General features: G+C 32.1%; 1 protein-coding gene across 1 annotated transcript in view; it reads left to right on the top strand.

The window, feature by feature from the left end:
• Window positions 1-2: 2 nt before the first annotated feature.
• LOC120595604 (disintegrin and metalloproteinase domain-containing protein 5-like) overlaps window positions 3-22067 on the top strand; it is a 76047-nt gene continuing 53982 nt past the window's right edge. Inside the window, exons 1-3 of the mRNA XM_039853765.1 lie at window positions 3-71; window positions 10561-10744; window positions 17558-17653. Coding sequence (XP_039709699.1) covers window positions 55-71; window positions 10561-10744; window positions 17558-17653 — 297 coding nt within the window. The 5' untranslated portion in view covers window positions 3-54. The remainder of the gene's footprint in view (window positions 72-10560; window positions 10745-17557; window positions 17654-22067) is intronic.

Genomic DNA, 22067 nt, shown 5'->3' on the forward strand with positions numbered 1-22067 from the left:
GGATTGAGTTTTGACAACTCTGACACCTGCTATTGTTCAGGAGATGTTTGCATAATGTCACCAAAAGCAGTGTAAGATAATTTTCTTTATGAAATATGCATATTTGTTAAATTTTGTTTGTTTGTTTGTTTGTTTAGGAACTTTTACACTTATAGAAATAATTGACAATTATAGAACACTCTATCCAACAACTGCAGAATACACATTCTTTTCAAGTGCAAATGGAACACACACCAAAAATAGGTCCAAAACTTCCCAGGACTTTCCAGGCCTGGGGAAAAAGTCTCTTTCTCCTCTCTAACCTTCCAGTCCGGCTTGTATTTTCTTTTTCTGTCTTGATAGAAAGCACCCACTAGTGATCAGCCAGATGAATTATATATATTCAGTGATTCTGCATAAAGTTTATTGCTTTGATATATGCATTTAAAACTGGCATTGTACAATATAGCGACAAACAGTACAATTCAAGTTAATAATTAATTACAAAATTTTTTATTTAGAAAGTCATTAAATTGCAAATAAATAACACCATGACCCATTGAGAGACTGCCAAAGAGAAAGAAGCTTTTAATTTTAGCACCATTAATAATACTTTTGCCTTGTTTTTAAACAAGGGGCCCTTCATTTCCATTCTGCATTGGCTCCTACAAGTTGTGTAGCCAATCCTGGTTGTTTCACATTATCACCAAGACTTGATGTGCTTAGTATGTTTAACTTGAATCATTACAGTGGGTATGTAATATTATCTCATATTGGTTTTAATTTGCATTTCCCTAGGAGCTAATAAAGTTGAACAGATTTTCATTCTTGATAGCTTTGTATGTCTTCTTTGCCGAAAGGCATATTCAAATATTTCGTCCAATTTTTAAAAATAAAAACTAAGATTTTTATGTATTGAGTTGTAGGAATGGTTTATATAGTCTGGCTATGAGTCATGATTTTCTTCTTATAGTGCATTTTTTAAGAAAATGTTTTTAATTTTGATGAAGTATACTTTATAAATTTTTTTCATGCATCATGTTTTTATAGCTCTAATATTCAGTTTTATGATATATTTTGAGTTAATTATTGTGTATTTGTTTCAGTTCATTTTTATTTTTGCCATATGGCTTTCCAGTTATTCCAGTACCACCTGTTGAAAAGACCATCCTTTCCCTCCCTTAATTGCCTTGGCAACTTTGTCAAAAATCAATTGACCACAAATGTGTGGAATTTTTATCGGAATTTCAATTTTATATCAATAATCTGTATGTCTACCCTTATGCAAAAACATACTGTCTTTATTACTGTAGCTTTATATTGAATTCTGAAATCAGGTGGTGCAAGTCCCCAAGTTTTTCCACCCTTTGCATTTTCATATACATTTTATTACCAGCTTTCTAATTTTATGAAAACTCCTGTTGAGATTTTGAAAAGTATTGCATTGTTTAATTGTGTAGTTCAATTTTGGGAGAATCTCTATCTTAACAATAATAGAGTCTTTTGATCCTTAAATATGGTATATGTCTTCATTAAGTAGATCTTCTTTAATTTTTCTCAGCAATGCAATTGTATTTGAGTTTACAGGTCTTGTACTTGTTTTGTTGAATTTATCCTTAAGTATTTTTTTTTTTTGCTATCATGACCATAATTGTTTTCTTAATATCATTTACAAATTCTTCATTACTAGAACATAGAAATATAATTGATTTTTGTATATTGACTTTGGGTGCTTCTAATGTGTGAAATACATCAGAAGTTCCAGGAGATTTTATGTGTTGATTCTGTAATATTTTCTATAAACAAGAATATGAACATGAATAAACATGAATGAGAACAGTTTTATTCTTTCCTTTCTAGCTGTTTGCCTGTAATCCCTTTTTCTTGCTTAATTAAACTTGAAATAATTTCAGTCTAATGTAAATTGATGTGGTGACAGTGGATATCCTTGCCTTGTTTCCAACCCTAAGAGAAAAGCATTCAATTTTCATAAGTATTATGTTAGCTATAGTTTTTTTTAAAAGTAAATGTCTTCTTTTCTAAAATAGTATCTTTCATTCCCTTGTACATTATGTTGTTTTATTTTTCTTCTTCATCATTCCAATAACTATCAGACTTATTCTACATATTTACTTCCTGAGCTTCATACTTTTTGTCCCTAGGAGGTTCTACTTTTTACTGCTTAATAGTTGCCTAGAAGAGTGCTCAGTAAATATGTTGGAAATAATGACCTAGTCAGCTCAGTATATTTTTCTCATTATTTAATTTTATCTCCTGATTACCAAATTTTTGTTAAAACAGAAAGTAGGTAACTAAATTTATTTATTTATTTATTCTTCCTTTTGATAGTTTCTTAGAAGAATTTTGAGTATTTTATTTATATACTTTATTAAAAATCAACTTTATAGATGTGTGATTTGCCCACAATAAATTTCACATAGTTTAAGTGTATGAGTTATGACTTTTGACAAATATATGTAAATCTTTGAACCACAGTGCCAATCAAGGTATGCAACTTTTTCATCTCTGTAGAAAGTTCCTTTGTGACACTTGGCTGTCCATCTTCCACCCTTAATGCAGGCAACACTGACTTGATTTCTATCACTACAATTAGTTTACCTTGCTCTAGAATTTTATGTAAATTTACTATGTACTCTATTTTGAATGTTCACTCTGTAAGACTGTGATTTCTATGAATTAATTAAACATTTTTCTTTAATTACTTGAATATATTATAGTGGCCCTTTTTAAGTACTTGTGTGCCAAATCTACTACCTGGGCCATCTCAGTGTTGATTTCCATTCACTACTTTTTAAAAATATTTTTTATTTAAGTATATAAGTATAGTTAATATACAGTCTTATATTGGTTATATTGTCTCAGATGTACAATTAGTGATTCAACATTTTTATAATGTGATCACCCCACTAATTCTGGTAATCATATGCCACCTTGCAAACTTATCACAATTTATTGACTATATTCTTCTTCCTCTCTTTATCCATCTTCTAACCCCATTCTTTCTGGTAATCATCATTTTGGTATCTGTTTCTATGAATATGTTTTTGTTTTATTTTGTTTTTAGATTCCATGTATAAGTGAAATAGTTGACATTTGTCTTTCTCTGTCTGAGCTATTCTACTCAGCACAGTACCCTCTAGGTCTATCCATGTTGTTGAAGATGGTAAGATTTTGTTCTTTTTTATGGCTAAGTAATATTCCATTGTATATATGTACCACCTCTTCTTTATCTAGTCATCCATTGGTGGACAGCATGGTTGATTCCATATCTTGGTTATTGTAAATAATGCTGCAATGAATATATGGATGCATATGTCTCTTCGAAATAGTGTTTTGGGTTTCTGTTGATAAATACTCAGAAGTGGGATTACTGGATCTGTCTTTGTGTTTTGTTATAGTCTTTTATTTAATTTACTTATTAAAATTAAGTTCATTGGGGCAACATTGGTTAATAAAATTATATTCATTTCAAGTATACAGTTCAATAATACATCATCTGTATATTGCATTGTGTGTTCACCACCCAAAGTTAAATTTCCTTTGGGCACCATATATTTGACCCCATTTACCATTATCTACCTCCACCTTTCTTCCTTTCCCTCTGATAACCACTAAACTTTTGTCTGTGTCCATGAGTCTCTGTTTGTCTTGTTTGTTGCTTTCAGTTTCATATCTCACACATGAGTGAAATCTTATAGTTCTCAACTTTTTCAGACTTACTTTGCTTAGCATGATAATCTCAAGACCCATCCATGTTGTCACAAATGGCAGTATTTCATCTTTTCTTATGGCTGAGTAATATTCCATTGTATATATGTTCCACATTTTATTTATTCAGCCATCTATTGTAGGACACTTTAGTTTCTATGTCTGGCCACGATGATGAATGCTGCTATGAACACTGGGGTGCACATATATTTGTGAATAAATGTTTTCAAGTTTTTAAGATAAATACCCAGAAGAAAGATTGCTGGGTCATATGGTAAATCTACCTTTAATTTTTGAAGAACCTGCATACCGTTTTCCATAGTGGCTATACCAGTTTACATTCCTACCAACAGTGTATGAAGGTTTCTTTTTTCTCAAAACCTCTCAACACTTGTTATTAGTTGTTCTGTTGATGATAACTGTTCTAATAGGTGTGAGGTGGTATCCATTGTGGTTTTGATTTGCATTTCTCTAATAGCTACTGACATTGAGCAACTTTCCATATGTCTGTTGGCCATGTGTATGTCTTCTTGGGAGAAGTATCTGTTCAGATCCTCTGCCCATTTCTTAATTGAATTGTTTGTTTTTGTTGTTATTGAGTCATAGGAGTTCTTTATATATTTTGGGTATTAGCTCATTTTCATTTGCAAATATATTCTCTTATTCTGTTGGTTGCCTCTTTGCCTTGTTGATGGTTTCTTTTGCTGTGCAGAAGTTTTTAGTTTGATACAGTCACATTTATTTATTTTTGCTTTTACTTCCCTTGTCTTTGAGGTCAAATTCATAAAATTCTCTCTAAATCCAAGGTCCATGTGTTTAGTATCTATGTTTTCTTCTATTCGATTTACTGTTTCAGGTCTTATATTTAAGACTTCGATTCATTTTCAGTTAATTTGGGTATATGGTGATAGAAGTCTAATTTCATTCTTTTGCATGTGGCTTTCCAATTTTCCCAGGACCATTTATTGAAGAGGCTTTCCTTTCTCCATTTTGTGGTTTTTGGCTCTTTTGTTGCCCCATTTATATGAAAGTTTAATTCTGGATTCTTGATTCTGTTACACTGGTCTGTGTGTCTGTTTTTCTGCCAATAACATATTGTTTTTATTATTGTCACTTTGGGGTATAATTTGAAGTCAGGCAGTGTGATACCTCCAGCCTTGTTCTTTTTTCTCAGGATTGTTTTGGCTATTTGGGTTTTTTGTGGTTTCATATAAATCTAATTATTTTTTGTTCTGATTCTTTAAAACATGCCTTTGGCATATTTATGAGGATTGCATTAAATCAATATATTGCTTTGGGTAATATAGCCATTTTAAGTTGATTCTTCCAATATATGAAAATGGAATATCGTTCCATTTCTTTGTGTCTTCAGTTTCTTTAAAAACTGTCATGAAGTTTTCAGTGTATAGGTCCTTCACATCCTTTGTTAAGTTTGCTCCTAGGATTATCTTCTTTTTATTGGTAGGGTAAAATGATTTTTTAAAATTTCTTTTTCCAAAATTTCATTGTTAGCGCTCTAGTTAGGACTTCCAATGCTATCTTGAATAAAAGTGGTGAGAACAGGCATCCTTGTCTTGTTCCTGATGCTAGAGGGAAGGTTTTTAGTTTTCACCATTAAGTATATTATTGGCTGAATGTTTGTCATATATGGCCTTTATTATGTTAAGGTACTTTCCTTCTATATCCATTTTATCAAGTGTTTTAATTATAATGGATGCTGTATCTTGTCAAAGGCCTTTTCTGGATCTATAATATGATGATATGATTTTTATTTTTTATTTATTAATGTGAGATATCACATTGATCAAATTGCTTCCATTGAACCATCCTTGTGCCCCTGGAATGAACCACCATTTGATCATGATGTATAATTTTTTAATGTATTTTGCTTTCCATTTGCTAATATTTTGTTTAGAATTTCTGCATCTGTATTTATCAGAGATATTGATCGAGAGAGAGAGAGAAAAAAAAGAGTGAGTGTGTGTGTGTGTGTGTGTGTGTGTGTGTGAGAGAGAAAGAGAAAGAGGAGAGAGAGATCCTTACTTGGTTTTGGTATCAGGATAATGTTGACCTCATAAAATGAGTTATGTATTTTATTCAATTTTTTGGAAAAGTTTGAGGAGAACAGGTATTAAATCATCTTTGAATGTTTGGTATAATTTACTAGTGAAGCCATCTGGTTCCTGGACTTTTACTTTTGGGTAAGTTTTCGATCACTGTTTCAATTTTCTTACTGTTGATAGGTTTATTTCAATTTTCTAGTTCTTCATGATTCAGTCTAGGAATGTTGTGTGTTTAATAGAACTTTTCCATTTCTTATAGGTTATTAAATTAGGTGGCATGTAATCTTTCATAGTATATGATCTTTTATATTTCGGTGGTATCCGTCATAACTTCTCTTTCATTTCTGATTTCGTTTATTTGTGTCATTTCTCTTTTTTTCCTTAGTGAGTTAAGCCAGGGGTTTGTCAATTTTCTTAACTTTTTTATAGAACCAGCTCTTTGTTGAATTAATTTTTTCTATTGTCCTCAATTTCATTTAATTCTGCTCTAATTTTTATTATTTCTCTTTTTCTACTGACTTTAGACTTCATTGTTTTTCTTTTTCTAGCTTTTTAAGATGTAATGTTAGGTTGTTCATTTGGGCTTTTCTTGTTTCTTGTGATAGGCCTGTAGTAATATGGACTTTTCCTCTTATTACCACTTTTGCTGTATCCTCCAAAGTTTTGATATGTTTTATTTTCATTCTTATTTGCTTCTCTGTATCACACTTGATCTTTCCTTTTATTTCTTCTATCTCAGTCATTCTTTAGTAGCATATTGTTTAATTTTATTGTTCTTAATGCAATTATAAACGGTACTGTTTTCTTAATTTCTCTTTCAATTTTATTGTTCTTGATGCAATTATAAATGGTACTGTTTTCTTAATTTCTCTTTCAATGACTGGTGTATAATATTACATCTGATTTCTAAATATTAATTTTATATCCTTCTATTTTACTGAATTCACTTGTCAGAGTAAACAATTTTTTGGTGGGATCCTTAGGATTCTCTATATGTAGTGTCATGCCATCTGCAAATAATGACACTTTTACTTTGTTTTTAATTTGGATACCTTTCGTTTCTTTTATTTATTATTTATTTATTTATTTATTTATTTATTTATTTATTTATTTATTTATGTCTGATTGCTGTGGCTAGGAGTTTCAATACTATCTTGAATAAAAGTGGAGAAAGTGGACATCCTTGTCTTATTCCTGATCTTAAGGAAAATGCTTTTAGCTTTTCCCCATTGAATATGATGTTAGCTGTGGATTTTTCATATACAGCCTTTATTCTGTTGAGATATGTTACCTCTATTCTTACTTTCCTGAGAGTTTATATCATAAATGGATGCTGGATTTTGTCACAAGTTTTTTCTGCAACTATTAATATGATCATATGATTTTTATTCTTCATTTTGTTTATGTGGTGTAGCACATTAATTTATCTGTGGGTATTGAACCAACCTTGCATCCCAAGAATAAATCTTGCTTGATCATGGTGTATTATTTCTTTAATGTACTGCTGAATTCTATTTGCTAATATTTCATTGAAGATTTTTGTGTTTATGTTCATCAGAGATATTGGCCTATAATTTTCTTATTTTTGTAATGTCTTTGTCTGGATTTGGAATCAGGGTAATGGTGGCCTCGTAAATTAAGGTTGGGAGCCTTCCATTCTTTTGAAATCTTCGGAATAGCGTAAGAAGTATAGGTGTTAATTTTTCTTTGAAGTTTTGTAAAAGTCACCTGTGAAGCCATTCATTGGCAGTTTTTTGATTACTTAATATTGTTAGTAGTAATTAGTCTGTTCAGATGTTTTCTTCTTAATTCAATCTTGAGAGATCGTGAATTTCTAGAAATTTACCCATTTCTTCAATTTGTTGGCATATAATTACTTGTAGTATTTTCTTATAATTCTTTGTATTCTGTGTTGTCAGTTGTCACTTCTACTCTTTCATGTCTGATTTTATTTATTTGGGTTTTCTCTTTTTTCTTAATGAGTCTCTTTGAAAAACGTTTATCAATTTTGTTTATGTTTCATAGAACCAGTTCTTGATTTCATTGATTTTTTGTATTGTTTCTTTTTATGCTCTATTTTGTTTATTTCCACTCTGATCTATATTATTTCCTTCCTTCTTCTAACTGTGGGCTTTGTTTGTTATTATTTTTTTTAGTTCCTTCAGGTTAGATTATTTGAGATTTTTCATATTTCTTAAGGCAGACCTATATTGTTATGAAATTTTCTCTTAGCACTGCTTTTACTGTGTCCCATAGATTTTGTGTCATTGTTTTTTATTTTCAGTTGTCTCACGAGGTATTAATTGTTAACTAATTCATTGTTTAGTTAGTGTGTTATTTAGCCTTCATGTGTTTGTATGTTTTTTAGTTTTTTTCTTGTAATTGATTTCTAGTTTTATATCATTGTGTTCAAGTAGATATTTGATACAATTTCAGTTTTCTTAGATTTACTGAGGCTTGAGTTGTGGCCTAATATGTGGTCCAACTTGGAAAACGTTCCATGTACACCTGACAAGAATGTATATTCTGCTTCTTTGGGGTGAATTCCTCTGAAAATATCAATTAATACCATCTGGTTTAGTGTGTCATTTAGGGCCACCATTTCTTCGTTTATTACCTGTCTGGAAGATACGTTCATTTATGTGAATGGAGTGCTAAAGTTCCTTACTATGACAGTACTACTGTCAATCTCTCCCTTTATGTGGTCAATATTTGCTTTATATATTTAGGTGCTCCTATGTTGGTTTCATGTGGGATCTTTTTATCATTATGTAATGTCCTTGTTTGTCTCTAATTATAGCTTTGTTTTAAAGTCTATTTTGTCTGATATAAGTATTGTTACCCCAGCTTTTTTTTTTCATTTCTACTTATATGAAATATCTTTCCCAGTCCGTTTACTTATAGTTTGTGTGTGTCTTTCAATCTGAAGTGGGTCTCTTGTAGACAGCATATGTATGTTTCTTATTTTCTTATCCATTCTTCTACCCTATGTCTTTTGATTGGAGTATTTAATCCATTTACATTTAAAGTTATTATTGATAGGTACACAGTTATTGCCATTTTATTATTTATATCTATGTTCCTTTCTTTTTGTTCTCCTCCTTCTCCCCTGCCCTTTCCCATTCTCCTCCTCCTCTCTGCCCATCCTTTAACGTATCTTGTGATATTGACTTGGTGATGATGAATTTCTTTGGCTTTATTTTTCTATCTGTGAAGCTCTTTATCTCACCTTCAATTTTAATTGCTAGCCTTGCTGAATGGAGTAGTTAGTTTTAAGTTCTTGCTTTGAATATTTTGGGCCAATGTTTTTTTGGCCTGCAAAGTTTCTGTTGAGAGAAACCAGCTGATGTTTTTATGGAAATACCCTTGTAAATAACACCTGCCTTTCTTTTGATGCTTTTAGGAGTCTCTCTTTGTATTTAATCTTTGTAATTTTGGTTATGATGTATCTTGGTGTGGGTCTGTTTGTGTTCATCTTGCTTGGGACTCTCTGTGCTTCCTGAACTTGTATATTTATTTCCTTCATTAGGTTAAGGAAGTTTTTAGTCATTATTTTCTCAAATAGTGTCTCAATCCCATGTTTTTTCTCTCTTCTCCTTCTGATATCCCCTTGATATGACTGTTAGACTTGATGTTGTCCCAGAAGTACCTTAAACTATCCTCATGTTTTTGGATTCTTCTTTCTTTTTGCTGTTGTGATTGTATGTTTTCTACTACTTTATCTTCCAAATCACTGATTTGATCCTCTGCTTCATCTAATCTATTGTTGATTTTTTTCCAATGTATTCTTCATTTCAGTTATTGTATTCTTCATTTCTGACTAGTTCTTCTTTAATGGTTTTTATGTCCTTTTTTCTGCATACTATGTTTTTGTTGGAATTCTCACTGAGATCTTTCCTTAAGTTCATCAAGTATCCTTACAATCAGTGTTTTGAAGCCTGTATCTGGTAAGTTGCTTTTCTTCCTTTTTTTTTAGTTTTTTTTTTTCTGGAGTTTTCTCTTATTTTTTACTTTGAGACATCTTTGTTTTCTCATTTTGGTTTCTCCTCTGTGTTTGTTTCTATGTATTAGGTTGACCTTTTACATCTCCCAATTTTGGTAGAGTGGCCTTATGTAGTAGCCCAGTGGTCCAGTTTCCCTGATCATCTGTGCTGGGTGTTCCAGGAGTTTTCCTTGTGTGGACCATGCGGGCTCTCCTGTTGTAGTTGAGCCTTGATTGCTGTTGGCATGTTGGTGGGTGAGACTGACTCACAGGCATACTGGCTGCGAAGATTGGCCAAGTCCACAGTATATGTGCTGCTGTTTTGGGGCTGATCCCATGAAGTAGGATTCGCTCAAATGGGCTTCTGTGCCTGTTGTGTCCACCCTTTGTTTGTGCTGTTTGTGGGGCTAATCAGATGGTGATTCGTTGACATCTGACAGCAGCCTTTGGGTCTGTTGGTTTTAGAACCTCTTGCAAGGGGCTCCCATGTAGGCCAAGGACAGCTATTGCCTGTGACCAGCCCAGGGCAACCTGGTAGAAGCTACAAAGCTGTCCACAGTTGTTCGCTGCTTGTGTTGGACTTGGAGGCACTTGTAAGAGACCATACATTGGACTGAGTTTGGCTGCTGCCAGTACCGAGCCTGAGGCAGTTCGGCAAAAGGCCTAGGGCACCCCAAAGCTCGAGGCTGCCTTTTTGTTTTCCATGAAGTATAATCCTCTTTAAATACTCTTGAAAACACCATACATTGGGAAAATGTAGAGATATAGAGCAATAAGTTTGATCATACCATGTTTTTTATATTTTAGGCACTCTGGGGGTGTAAAGGATTTTAGCACCTGTAACTTGGATGAGTTTAAATATTTTGCTTCAGATTCTGGCCTTGACTGTCTTAATAAAATCCTTCATGATATGCCAGTTTACAAATCACGGAAGATATGTGGCAATGGAAAGTTGGAACAAGGTGAACAATGTGATTGTGGCACTCTAGAGGTGAGGAGAAATTTTTTTCAAAACATTTTTTATTTCCTATATATACGTAATAGGTGGAAAATAAGATAAAGACCTTATTTTTAGAAAAATAAATTTTAAAAAGACTTTCTTTGGTGAAATTTGAAGTCTGTGTCTCCTTTTTTGCTATATTTTGAAGTGGTGAGCAGAGGTCCTTTAGATAATGTTTGCCTTCAAATATTATGACATTTTAGTGTATGCATCAGTTACAAAATTAGAATTAGTGACCACAAACAGTTGACGAAGCAGTTGAAGAAATATACCTTTCACAACAAGTGGTAACAAACACAGACCAGAACATCTGAATACTGTAGACTATTACCAGTGGGATAGCAAAGTGCTATCCCATTTGATAATATAGAGAGAAAATATAGGGAGAAAAAATTTTGTATTGATAGGTGGTACCACTAAATGTTTAAATGTTTCATTAAATGAAACATTAAATGTTTCATTTAAAACATTTTTAAATGAAAAGGGTCAAATATATGATGACAGAAGGAGATTCGACTTTGGTGGTGAACACAATGCAATATAAAGATGATGTATTATTGAACTGTACAGTTGAAATCTATATAATTTTATTAACCAATGTCACTCCAATAATTTTAATAAAAAAATAAGAAAAGAAATCTATCACAAATGGACCCAAATAAACAACATTCTTTTCTGAGAAAAAAAGAACAAGGCTTGAGGTATTATTCTGCCTACCTTCAAGTTATACAACAAAGCAACAGTAATTAAAACAGCATGATACTGGCAGAAAAACAGACACAAAGACCAGTGGAACAGAATCGAGAGTTCAGAAATGAACCCCCATATATATGGGCAAATAATTTTTGACAAAGGAGCTAAAACCATATCATGGAGAAAAGAAAACCTCTTCAATAAATGGTCCTGGGAAAATTGGAAAGCCACATACAAAAGAGTGCTATTTGTCACCATACACAAAAATTAACTCAAAGTAGATCAAAGACCTAAATATAAGACCTGAAACAATAAATTGCATAGATGAAAATCTAGATACTAAACTCATGGACCTTGGTCTGAAAGGGAGTTTTATGAATTTGACTCCAACAGCAAGTGACGTAAAAGCAGAAATAAATGAATGGGAATATATTAAACTATAAAGCTTCTGTACAGAAAAAGAAACTGTCAACAAGGCAAAGAGGCAACCATCGAATGGGAGAATATATTTGCAAACAACGACTCTAATGAGGGCCTAATATCCGAAATATACAAAGAATTCATACAATTTAATAACAACAAAAAACAAACGATCCAATTAAAAAATGGGCAGAGGACCTGAATAGGTGCTTCTTCCAAGACGTACACATGGCCAACAGACATATGGAAAGATGCTCAACTTCACTAGCTGTTAGAGAAATGCAAATCAAAATGACAATGAGATACCACCTCACACCTGTTAGAATGGCTGTTATCAACGAGACAAGTAATAAGTGTTGAAGAGGTTGTGGGAAAAAAGGAAACCTCATACACTGCTGAAGGGAATGAAAATTGATACAACCACTAAAGAAAACAATATGGAGGTTCCTCAAAAAATTAAGAATAGAATTGCCATATGACCTAGCAACCCCTCTTCTGAGTATCTACCCCCAAAATTTGAAAACATTTCTCTGTAAAGATATATGCACCCTGATGTTCACTGCAGCACTATTCACGATGACCGATACATGGAAACAACTGAAGTGCCCTTTGATAGATGATTAGATAAAGATGTGGTACATATGTACAAAGGAATATTACTCAACCATAAGAAAAAATGAAATATTGCCATTTGTGATTACATGAATGGATCTTGAGATTATCATGCTAAGCGAAATAGATGGAAAAAGTTGAGAATCATAAGATTTCACTCATATGTGGGATATAAAACTGAAAGCAATAAATGAACAAGACAAACAGAGACTCATGGACATTGGACAACACTTTAGTGGTTACCAGAGGGAAAGGGGAGGAGGTAGATAAGGGTAAAGGAGGTCAAATATATGGTGACAGAAAGAAATTTAACTTTGAGTGGTAAAAACACAATGTAATATACAAATGATGTATTGTAGACTTGCACACTTGAAATGTATATAGGTTTATTAACCAATGTCATCTCTGTAAAATTAATAAAAAAGGAATCTATTACTTTTCTAAAATGTAAAAATATGGAACAAATATCAAACAAAAAAAATGAAAGATTATAGGTCATATTGACAACAAAGTGAAGTAGTCATATGAAAACGTTCAGACATTGCAGTTGTAAAATGTGAACTATACATTAAATAAACATGTTAAAGGTATATTTACATATTAAAATATAAAATATATTACATATAAACCATATATAATATGGTTTATATATAAATATGTACATATATGTATGTTACTTAATGGCAGTGGAACACATCTTAAAGAAGAAAGAAGCCAGAGGAAAGTTTACTCTAGAAAAACTGCATCTATAATAGATAAGAATTTTAAGTTTATGTCTTTCTAGCCTAAGGGTGCTCCTCTACCTTTGCAGATATGGCATAATTAAATTGCTGTGGAAAACTGAAGCTTTACAGATTCAATGTAACAGAGAACAGAGTTCAGGGATGAGAGCCAATGGAAATTTAAGGGTAAATCCTAGAAGTTAGAGAACTGTAAAAGTGATATGACCTAAAATCTTATTATTAACTATACAAATACTTGGCTAACTGCTAAAATATGCATGGTCTAGAAATATCCCATGGGGCATAAAAAGAGGATAAGACACTTGAAAGACATAGGTATACTAGGTGAGCTCTGTGAGTTTGATTATTTTTTTGTAGAGTGTTTTTCTACTATGTGCAACTCAAGCAGCAGAAATTTAAGACTCGCTGGTTTCAAATATCAATATAAAGACTGAGACTGAAACTGAAACTGGAAATTAAAGACAAATTTTTGGAAACAAAGAAACTGCAGATAGATTGTACTCTGAAATATAAGTGCAATCTCTGCCTAAATCCTTGACTGAATGCCACATTACATCCGGGAATCAAGATAAAAATTCAGCAGGTGGAAGCCATATGAACTGAACAGAGATAGCTGCTGCACATTGTAGGGGAGCTGAAGTTTATAGTTTACGCCCAGGCAACTTAACTTCCTCCTAGGGGGAAAAAAAAAACCCTCCAGAAGGACACAGCTGAATATAGTCATTATATCACTTTTTTCTATAATGTCTAATATATTACCCCAAAATTACTAAACATCCAGAGAAACAGGGAAGTATGTACCATATTCAGGAAAATAGGCAGTTAAGAAACATGGCTCAAAAAATAAAGCTTGAAGGCAAGTAGAATATATTTTTAACAGTATGCAAATGAAAACATTAAAAAAGATGAGATTCAGCAAAAATATGAGATTTTGAGGAACATCTATAGCTTTAAAAGTTTATATTAGAGAAAAAGAAAGATCGAAAATCAATTATTTAGAACACTACTTTAGGGAACTAAAATATGTCTAAATTAAAGCTAAAATAGAAGGAACGAATGATAAAGATAAAAGCAAAAATCAATGAGTTAGAAACCAGAGAATAAATATCAATGAAAATAAAAGCTGGTGCTTTGAAAAATTTCAGTGTGCTTGATATACCTCTTACTGTGCTGATGAAGGAAAAGTGAGAACTAAATGACCAAGATCAGGAATAAAAGAGGGCATATTATCATACATTCTATATATGTTAAGAATAAGGAATATTAAAAACTACTTTATGTAAACAAATTTGACAATTTAGATAAAATTGTCGTTTCTTAAAACACAAATTATCACAATCAGTATAAGAAGATAAAATTTGAATAGCTCTGTATTTAGTGAAGAAATTAAATTTGTAATTAAAAGATTTTTCCACAAAGAAACTCCAAATCCACATTACTTTACTAGTGAATTTTATCAAACATAAAACAAAGAAATAATGCCAATTATACATGAATCTTCTCAGATAACGGATGGACGCATTTTACAATTCATTTCATGAAGTAAATATTGGTCTGAAGTCAGAACTAGAGAATTAAAATTAAAAGAAAAGAAAATCACACCAATATTTCTCATGAACAGTGTATAAATAGGTTAATAAATCTTGACCAAGTGGAGTTTATCCCAGGAATATGGAGTTTTAACATATAAAACATATGTAATTCAGCATAATAACAATATATGAAGAAAAAAATATTTGAGAAAATTTAGTATCAACTCACAATAAACTAAGCACTCTAGGAATAGAAGAGAACCTCCTCAGTCTAATAAAGTACATCTCTGAGAAACCTGCAACTATTGTCCTATTTACTGGTGAAAGACTCAATATTTTCCCCTAATATCTTGAGCAAGGCAAAGATGTTTGCTCTCACCACTTCCATTTAACATTGTAGATCGACACTGTAGTGAATGCTATAGTCATTGCAGTAAGGCAAGATAAAGACACATAATGATTGGAAAGGAGGATGTAAAACTGTCTTTAATCAAACTCAACTTGGCCACATGAGCAGAGAATTCTAAGCCATCTCTCCCCTGACCCCAAGAACTACTAAAACTAATTAGTGAATTCAAATCACTGGATAAAAGGTCAGTGTACAAAATTCAATTGAATTTCTATGTATAAGTAATAAATGGAAAATGAAATGAAATGTACAATTTGATATATATTGTTTCAAAAATATGAAATATATAGAGGTAAATTTAGCTTAATATGTGAAAAATCTGTATATTAAAAACTGACGTTGCTCAGAGAAATGAAAGAAGATTGAAGTGACTGAAATCCCACTTTCATAGATCAGAAGACAATATTGTTAAGTTTTGGCCCTACATGAATTGATACATTCATTTAACATAATCCCAATTCAAACCCCATCCATCTTTTTATAGCAATTGACAAGCTGATATTATAATTTATTTGCAAAGCAAAGACCTAGAATAGACAAAGCAATTAAAAGAAAAAGAACAAAGGTGGTGGAACATATATACTAATTTTCTTTAAATTTAAAATTTTCTACATAGTTATAATCACAACAATGTAGTATTGGCCAGAGCATGCATATATACCTTAATGGGACAATATAGATAATCGGTATCTAAAATAATATTTATATAGCCAATTGATTTTCTGCAAATATGTAAGAATTCAGTGGGTGAAGAAAATCTTTTTAACAAAAGTATATGAACTGGATATCCATGTAAATAATATAAACTTTGACCTCTTATATACAAAAATTAATTTGAAATGGATCAAAGACCTAAATATAAAAGCTAAAATTCTAAAGCTTTTAGTGTAAAACATAGGAGACAATATTTTGATCCTATAATAAGCAAAATTTCTTAGATACAGCAAATAAGAATGAGTTTGTAAAGAAAAAAATGGTAAATTAGAAACTTTTTCTCTTAGACTCTGTTAAGAAAAATAGAATAGCAAGCTCCAAATTGGAAGAAAATATTTATAGTTCATATATATTCAAATATATGTGAATATATATAAATATTCAAAAGCCAATTTAAGCATTTTTATTAAAAATATTAAAAAAAAAATTAAGTATCTGATTTCTGGTCTGAGATATGAGAAGTTTAGAAGTCACCATTTGAGTCTTTACAACAAAAGCTAAACAAATTGAAAAAGCAACAATTCTTCTTAGGTCGGTCAGAGAAATGAGGTTATAGGACAAGCCACTGCACCCCAAATTGGAAAGACTGATAGGCAAATCACAGATAATCAGTGCTTGGGTAGGAAAACCTGAACTGTAATTAACGAATTGTTGGAGGCTCAATGTGAACAACTTTTATAGTTAAAAATTCTAGGGAGGCCCTTACACTTTTGTGAGTTTTACCTCTAGGAGCTCAAATTGATTGTCACAGTGAATATTGGAGAGAAGTATTCTCATGCTTCTGGAAGAAGGCAGGGTAAAAGAACCATTTTAAAATAGCCAGAACATTCTATTCTTAAGGAGGTTTACCCTTGCACATATACAAAGTTGGATTTGAAGAAAAAAAAAATCAATAACCAAACAATTTGATTGAAAGATACAGTATGAAAAAAATAACAAAAGAATATTTAAACTTTGAGTTACATGAGTCAATATATGAAATAAATAACGTTTTGAAAGTATAATATTGAGGCTTATGGTCAAGCTGTTCATTGAAAATATTAATAAGAAATTATCAGCAACAAAAAAAGACAACACCGGGAAACAAACATCTGATATTGACAAACTACATAATTTAGAAGAGACTTGCTACTGAAGACTAAAAAAGTTGATTGAAGGCACTGAATCTTATAAAATGTTAAGTAAGTATAAGAGCCAGCCTCCCAGTGAAATCTGAGGTGAATAGGTAAGCCTGGCTTCTTGGACCACTTTTTTTAGGGTGGAGTTTTAGGGTTTTGCCATTTTAGAGAGGGAAGCTGAGAATCCGAATGTTGCTTTTGACAGTTTCATATTAGAGAAGTTCTATGTGTGAACAGATTTGGCTTATACAATTTATTATAAAAAAGCAAGAGTATAAGAAAACGTTTGAAGAGAATGGTAGTTAACAAGGTATGTAATCAGTATTCTCTCTAAGATTTTGGCACCACAGTGACATGTTAATATTGTTCAAATTCTATGGAATGTAGTGAAACAACACATTTCTTTTACAAACTAGTGAATAAGATGTTGATTTCTATAAATCTCATAAAGAATAGGATTATAGAAACTGAATTTAAGAACTTCATACTTTGTAAAGAAATTCTATGTTGCAGTTTTATTTCATGGTACCTAATTATGTGATTAACACAACATTTGTTTACAGACTTGTACACATAAAGACTGCTGTGATCCTAGAACATGTACACTCAAAGGTTCTAAAGTTTGTGGTTCCGGGGAATGCTGCACACAAAAGTGCACGGTAAGAAGCAATCTGTATTTTATAATAGCTCAGCAATTCTTGAAATTCTTGTTTAAAGAAGATAGAAAGCATATTTCACCCTTCCCATTATATTATATGCAAACAACATTGGATTCGCTCTCACACTTCAGCCCATTCAGCAGTCTATCATTTCCAGGACTCTCATGTATGTAATGCCTGATGCTTGGTTTCTCCTGACTTGGCTTCCCATTTCTATACCTCATTACGAATCTTTCTGGTACCCATTGAGATTTCTCTGTGGTCGACATACATCTGGAACAACCCTCTTATGGTCTTATTTTCTAATACCCTAACCTCACGTGGGATTAGGAATTTAGATTAGTTCTTTTAGTTGGCTAAATTCACTGTCTTCTGGTAAAGCCTCTGTTCCTTTGCAATTCATTCAGTTATTGTTATAATCATTCAATCCCTCTTCATTGAAAGCATTTAAAGAATTCCTGAATAATTGCCCAAACCCAGCATAATTCCTAAGGAAAAAAGAAACAAGCTCCTGACCAAGATAAACGTCTATAAGATGGAAGGAAGGGTATGCTTTTATCCTTTTTAAAAAATTTCCCCCAGCTCTATTTGAGATATAATTGACATATAACATGTGTAAGTTTAAGGTGTACAACTTAATGATTTGGCATAAGTATATATTACAAAATAATTACTGAATAAGTTTAGTTAATACATATACCACTTCACATAGCAAAAACATTTAAGATTACTATCTCAGCAACTTTCAAGTATTTAATACATTATTGTTAACTATTGTTAGCTGTAGTCACCATGCTGTACATTAGATCCCCAGACTTATTAATTTTATAGTTGAAAATTTGTACCCTTGGCCATCATCTTCCCATTTCCCCCACTGTGCAGCCTTTGGCAACCACCATTTTATTCTCTGTTTTGGTGAATTTGTTTGTTTGTTTTCTTTTTTACATTCCGCATGCGAGATTGTAAAGTATCTGACTTGTTTCATTTAGAATAATGCCCTCAAGGTTCATCTGTGTTGTCACATATGGCAGGATTTCCTTCTTTTATTACTAAATATTATTCAGGTGTGTGTGTATTATTCCTTTTTTTATATATGATGTATATCTATTATATTTATTAATATTTATTAATAATATATAATATATTATAATATAGAGTTTATATAACATTACAGATGTAATAATATAAATGATACCATTGTGTGTGTATGCATGTATATCTATACAAAACAGGAATGTGGAGTACAGCATGGGGAATATAGTCAATATTATTGTAATGGCTGTGTTTCGTGCCAGATGGATGCTAGAGTAACCAGGAGGATCATTTCATAAATTATATTAATGCCTAACCATTGTACTTTATACCTGAAACTAAAATAAAATAAAAAAGTAATAAAAAATAAAAGCTTAAAAAAAGAGTGAAAGTATGAGTAACATTCACTCATTAATGGACACTTAGGTTGTTTCCATGTCTTGGATGTTGTGCATAATGCTGCAATGAACATGGGGGTACTCATATCTCTTCAAAATTATGATTTTATATTCTTCAGATATATACTCAGAAATGAGATTCCTGAGTCAATGGTAGTTCTATTTTTATTTTTTGGGGAGCTTTTTTTGTAGTATAGATATTTTAACAGTATTAATTCTTCTGTCCATGAACACAGGATATCTTTTTGTTTATTTGTTTCTCTTTTAATCTTTCAACAGTGCCTTACAGTTGTCCATAGACAGCTCTTTCACATCCTTGGTTAAATTTATTTCTAAGTATTTTATTGTTTCTCATAATATACATGTGATTTTAAAAGTTTCTTTGTACATCGTAAATGTATGGAAATGCAAAGGATTTTTGTAATCTAATTTTGTATCCTGCAACTTTACTGACTTTTTTTGGGTCACTTCTAACAGTTTTTTGGTGGCTTCTTTAGGGTTTTTTTTTTTTTAAAAAATATATTAGGGTGACATTGATTAACAAAATTATATAGGTTTCAAGTGTATAATTCAATAATATGTCATATGTATTCTCCATTCTGTTCCATTGATCTGTTTTTATCCAGTACCATGTTGTTTTGATTACTATGACCTTTAGTATAGTTTGATATCAGGTAGTTTCATACCTCCAACTTTGTTCTTCTTTCTCAAGATTGACATAGGTATTTAAGATCTTTTATGGTTCTATATAAACTTTAGGATTAATTGTTTTAGTTCTGCGCAAAATGCTATTGATAATTTGATAAGGATTGCATTGAATCTAACGATTGCTTTGAGTAGTATGGACAATTTAACGATGTTAATTCCTTTTGTGAGGACAATATATGCTTCCATTTATTTGCGTCTTCTTCAATTTCTTTTTACAATGATTTATCATTTATTATGTACAAGTCTTTTACCTCCTTGGTTAATTTGGTTCCTAGGTATTTTATTTTTCTGATGCAGTTGTAAATGGGATTGATTGCTTAACTTATGTTTCTGATAGTTCATCATTGGTGTATAAAATGCAACCAATTTCTGAATATTAATTTTGTATCCTGCTACTTTACTAATTCATTTATCAGAGTTAAGAGTTTTTTGGTGGAATCTTTTGGGTTCTCTCTATATAGTATTATGTCATCTGCAAATAGTAACAGTTCTAGCTCTTCATTTCTTATTATAGCCTTTGTTTTTAAGTCTGTTTTGTCTGATATAAATAAATCTTGCTACTCCAGCCTTTTTTTCATTTGTATTTGCATGAGATTTCTTTTTTTATTTCTTTACTTTCAGTCTCTGTTTATCTTTCCATCTGAAGTAGTTCTCTTGTAGATAGCATACATATGGGTTTTATTTTCTTATCCATTCAGCTACCCTATGTCTTTTGTTTGGAGCATTTAATCCATTTACATTTAATGTAATTATTGATAGGCACATATTTATTGCCATTTTATTACTCATATTTATTTTTTATTTCCCTTTTCTTCTTCTTTAAGAAATCTTTTTAACATTTCTTGTAATACTGGCTTGGTGGTGATGAATTCCTTTAGCTTTTTCCTGTCTGGGAAGCTCTTTATCGTACTTTCAGTTTCAGTTGATAGCCTTGCTGGGTAGAGTAGCCTTGGTAGTAGGTTTTTGCTTTTCATCACTTTGAATATTTTATGTCAACGTCTTCTTGCCTGCAAAGTTTCTGTTGAGAAATCAGCTGATATTCTTATGGGAGTACCTCATAAGTAACTAGATGTCTTTCTTTGCTGCTTCCTTGATTCTTGATGTTTCTTGAAGCATTGCATTTCTGTGTTCACATTTGAAGAGTCTTTTCTTACTGACTTTGGGACAGAAAGAAGCCAGTCACCAAATCAACTCAACTAGAGTTTTGAGGGTCTCTCAGACCTTCTCTATGAGTGTGCTCACTCCACTTTTCTTGTTCCTTCGTTGGAGGACCTATGGATTGTGTGTCTTTTCTCAGTCCTGCAAAGCCAATCCAGATTCAGGGAGCCTCCCATTTATTTTCCCTAAGGCAGTGTCCTGAAGTGGTCAAGATTGTCCATCTTCTAGTTCAGTAGAGTCAAGCCAGCTGCTGATATCCATGTGTTGCATCCAAGAGTGTGCATACTGTTGTTGATGTCTTGTGTGGACCATTGCCTGGGGAGTGTGAATTGCCAGCTCTTGGATGTGTGTTTGGAATGCTGGTGGTGATTTTTGGCTCACGTGAGCCGGGCCTGTTAGTTCATGAGTGGGGCTCTTGGTAGAGTCTGTGAGCAAGTGAATAAGATATGTGGCTGGTTGTTGTGATTTACACATAGGTTGCTGTGAGCCCTCCTCCCTTTTCACTACTTCTAGGTGTCCTCAGACTGTTTAGCTATGCCAGTTCCCTCAGTTATCTGGGTTGGACAAGACAAAAGTGGGCCTCTTAAGCAGTGTCTCTCAAGGCTGGGGAAACCAGGCTCTCATATAACTTTCATTTTGCCCTCTTGTAGAAATCACAGGCCAGGAGGGTCTCTCTTGGTATTAAACTGTTCCATCTTGGGAGAGAGTTGATGTGGGTAAAGTGAAACTGTTCTTACCTTCTTCAGTGGATCAGAGTAGGTTCATTATTTGTGACAAATGTAGCACTGTAGTGGGAGATGTTGATAATGGGGGAGGTTTTGCATGTGTAGAGCAGGGATATATGGGAAATCTCTATACTTTCCCCTCATATATTCTGTGATCTTTAAACTGCTGTAAAAAGTAAAGTCTTAATAACAAAATAAATTAGAATAAAAGTAAAATTGACATTTACACATATTTGTAAAAGGAAGCATATTCTCAAGAAACAGATATTAATACTTTTTCATTATATTTATATACATATTTTCCTTTACCAGCAATTTTGATCACTGGTTTTGATTTGAATGTTAACTCCATAAGTATTATATGTTGTTTTCTTACCCATCACTTGGAAAATT

The sequence above is a fragment of the Pteropus medius genome, unplaced genomic scaffold (assembly GCF_902729225.1).
Source record: "Pteropus medius unplaced genomic scaffold, Ma_sr-lr_union100, whole genome shotgun sequence".
NCBI classification, from domain to species: domain Eukaryota; kingdom Metazoa; phylum Chordata; class Mammalia; order Chiroptera; family Pteropodidae; genus Pteropus; species Pteropus medius.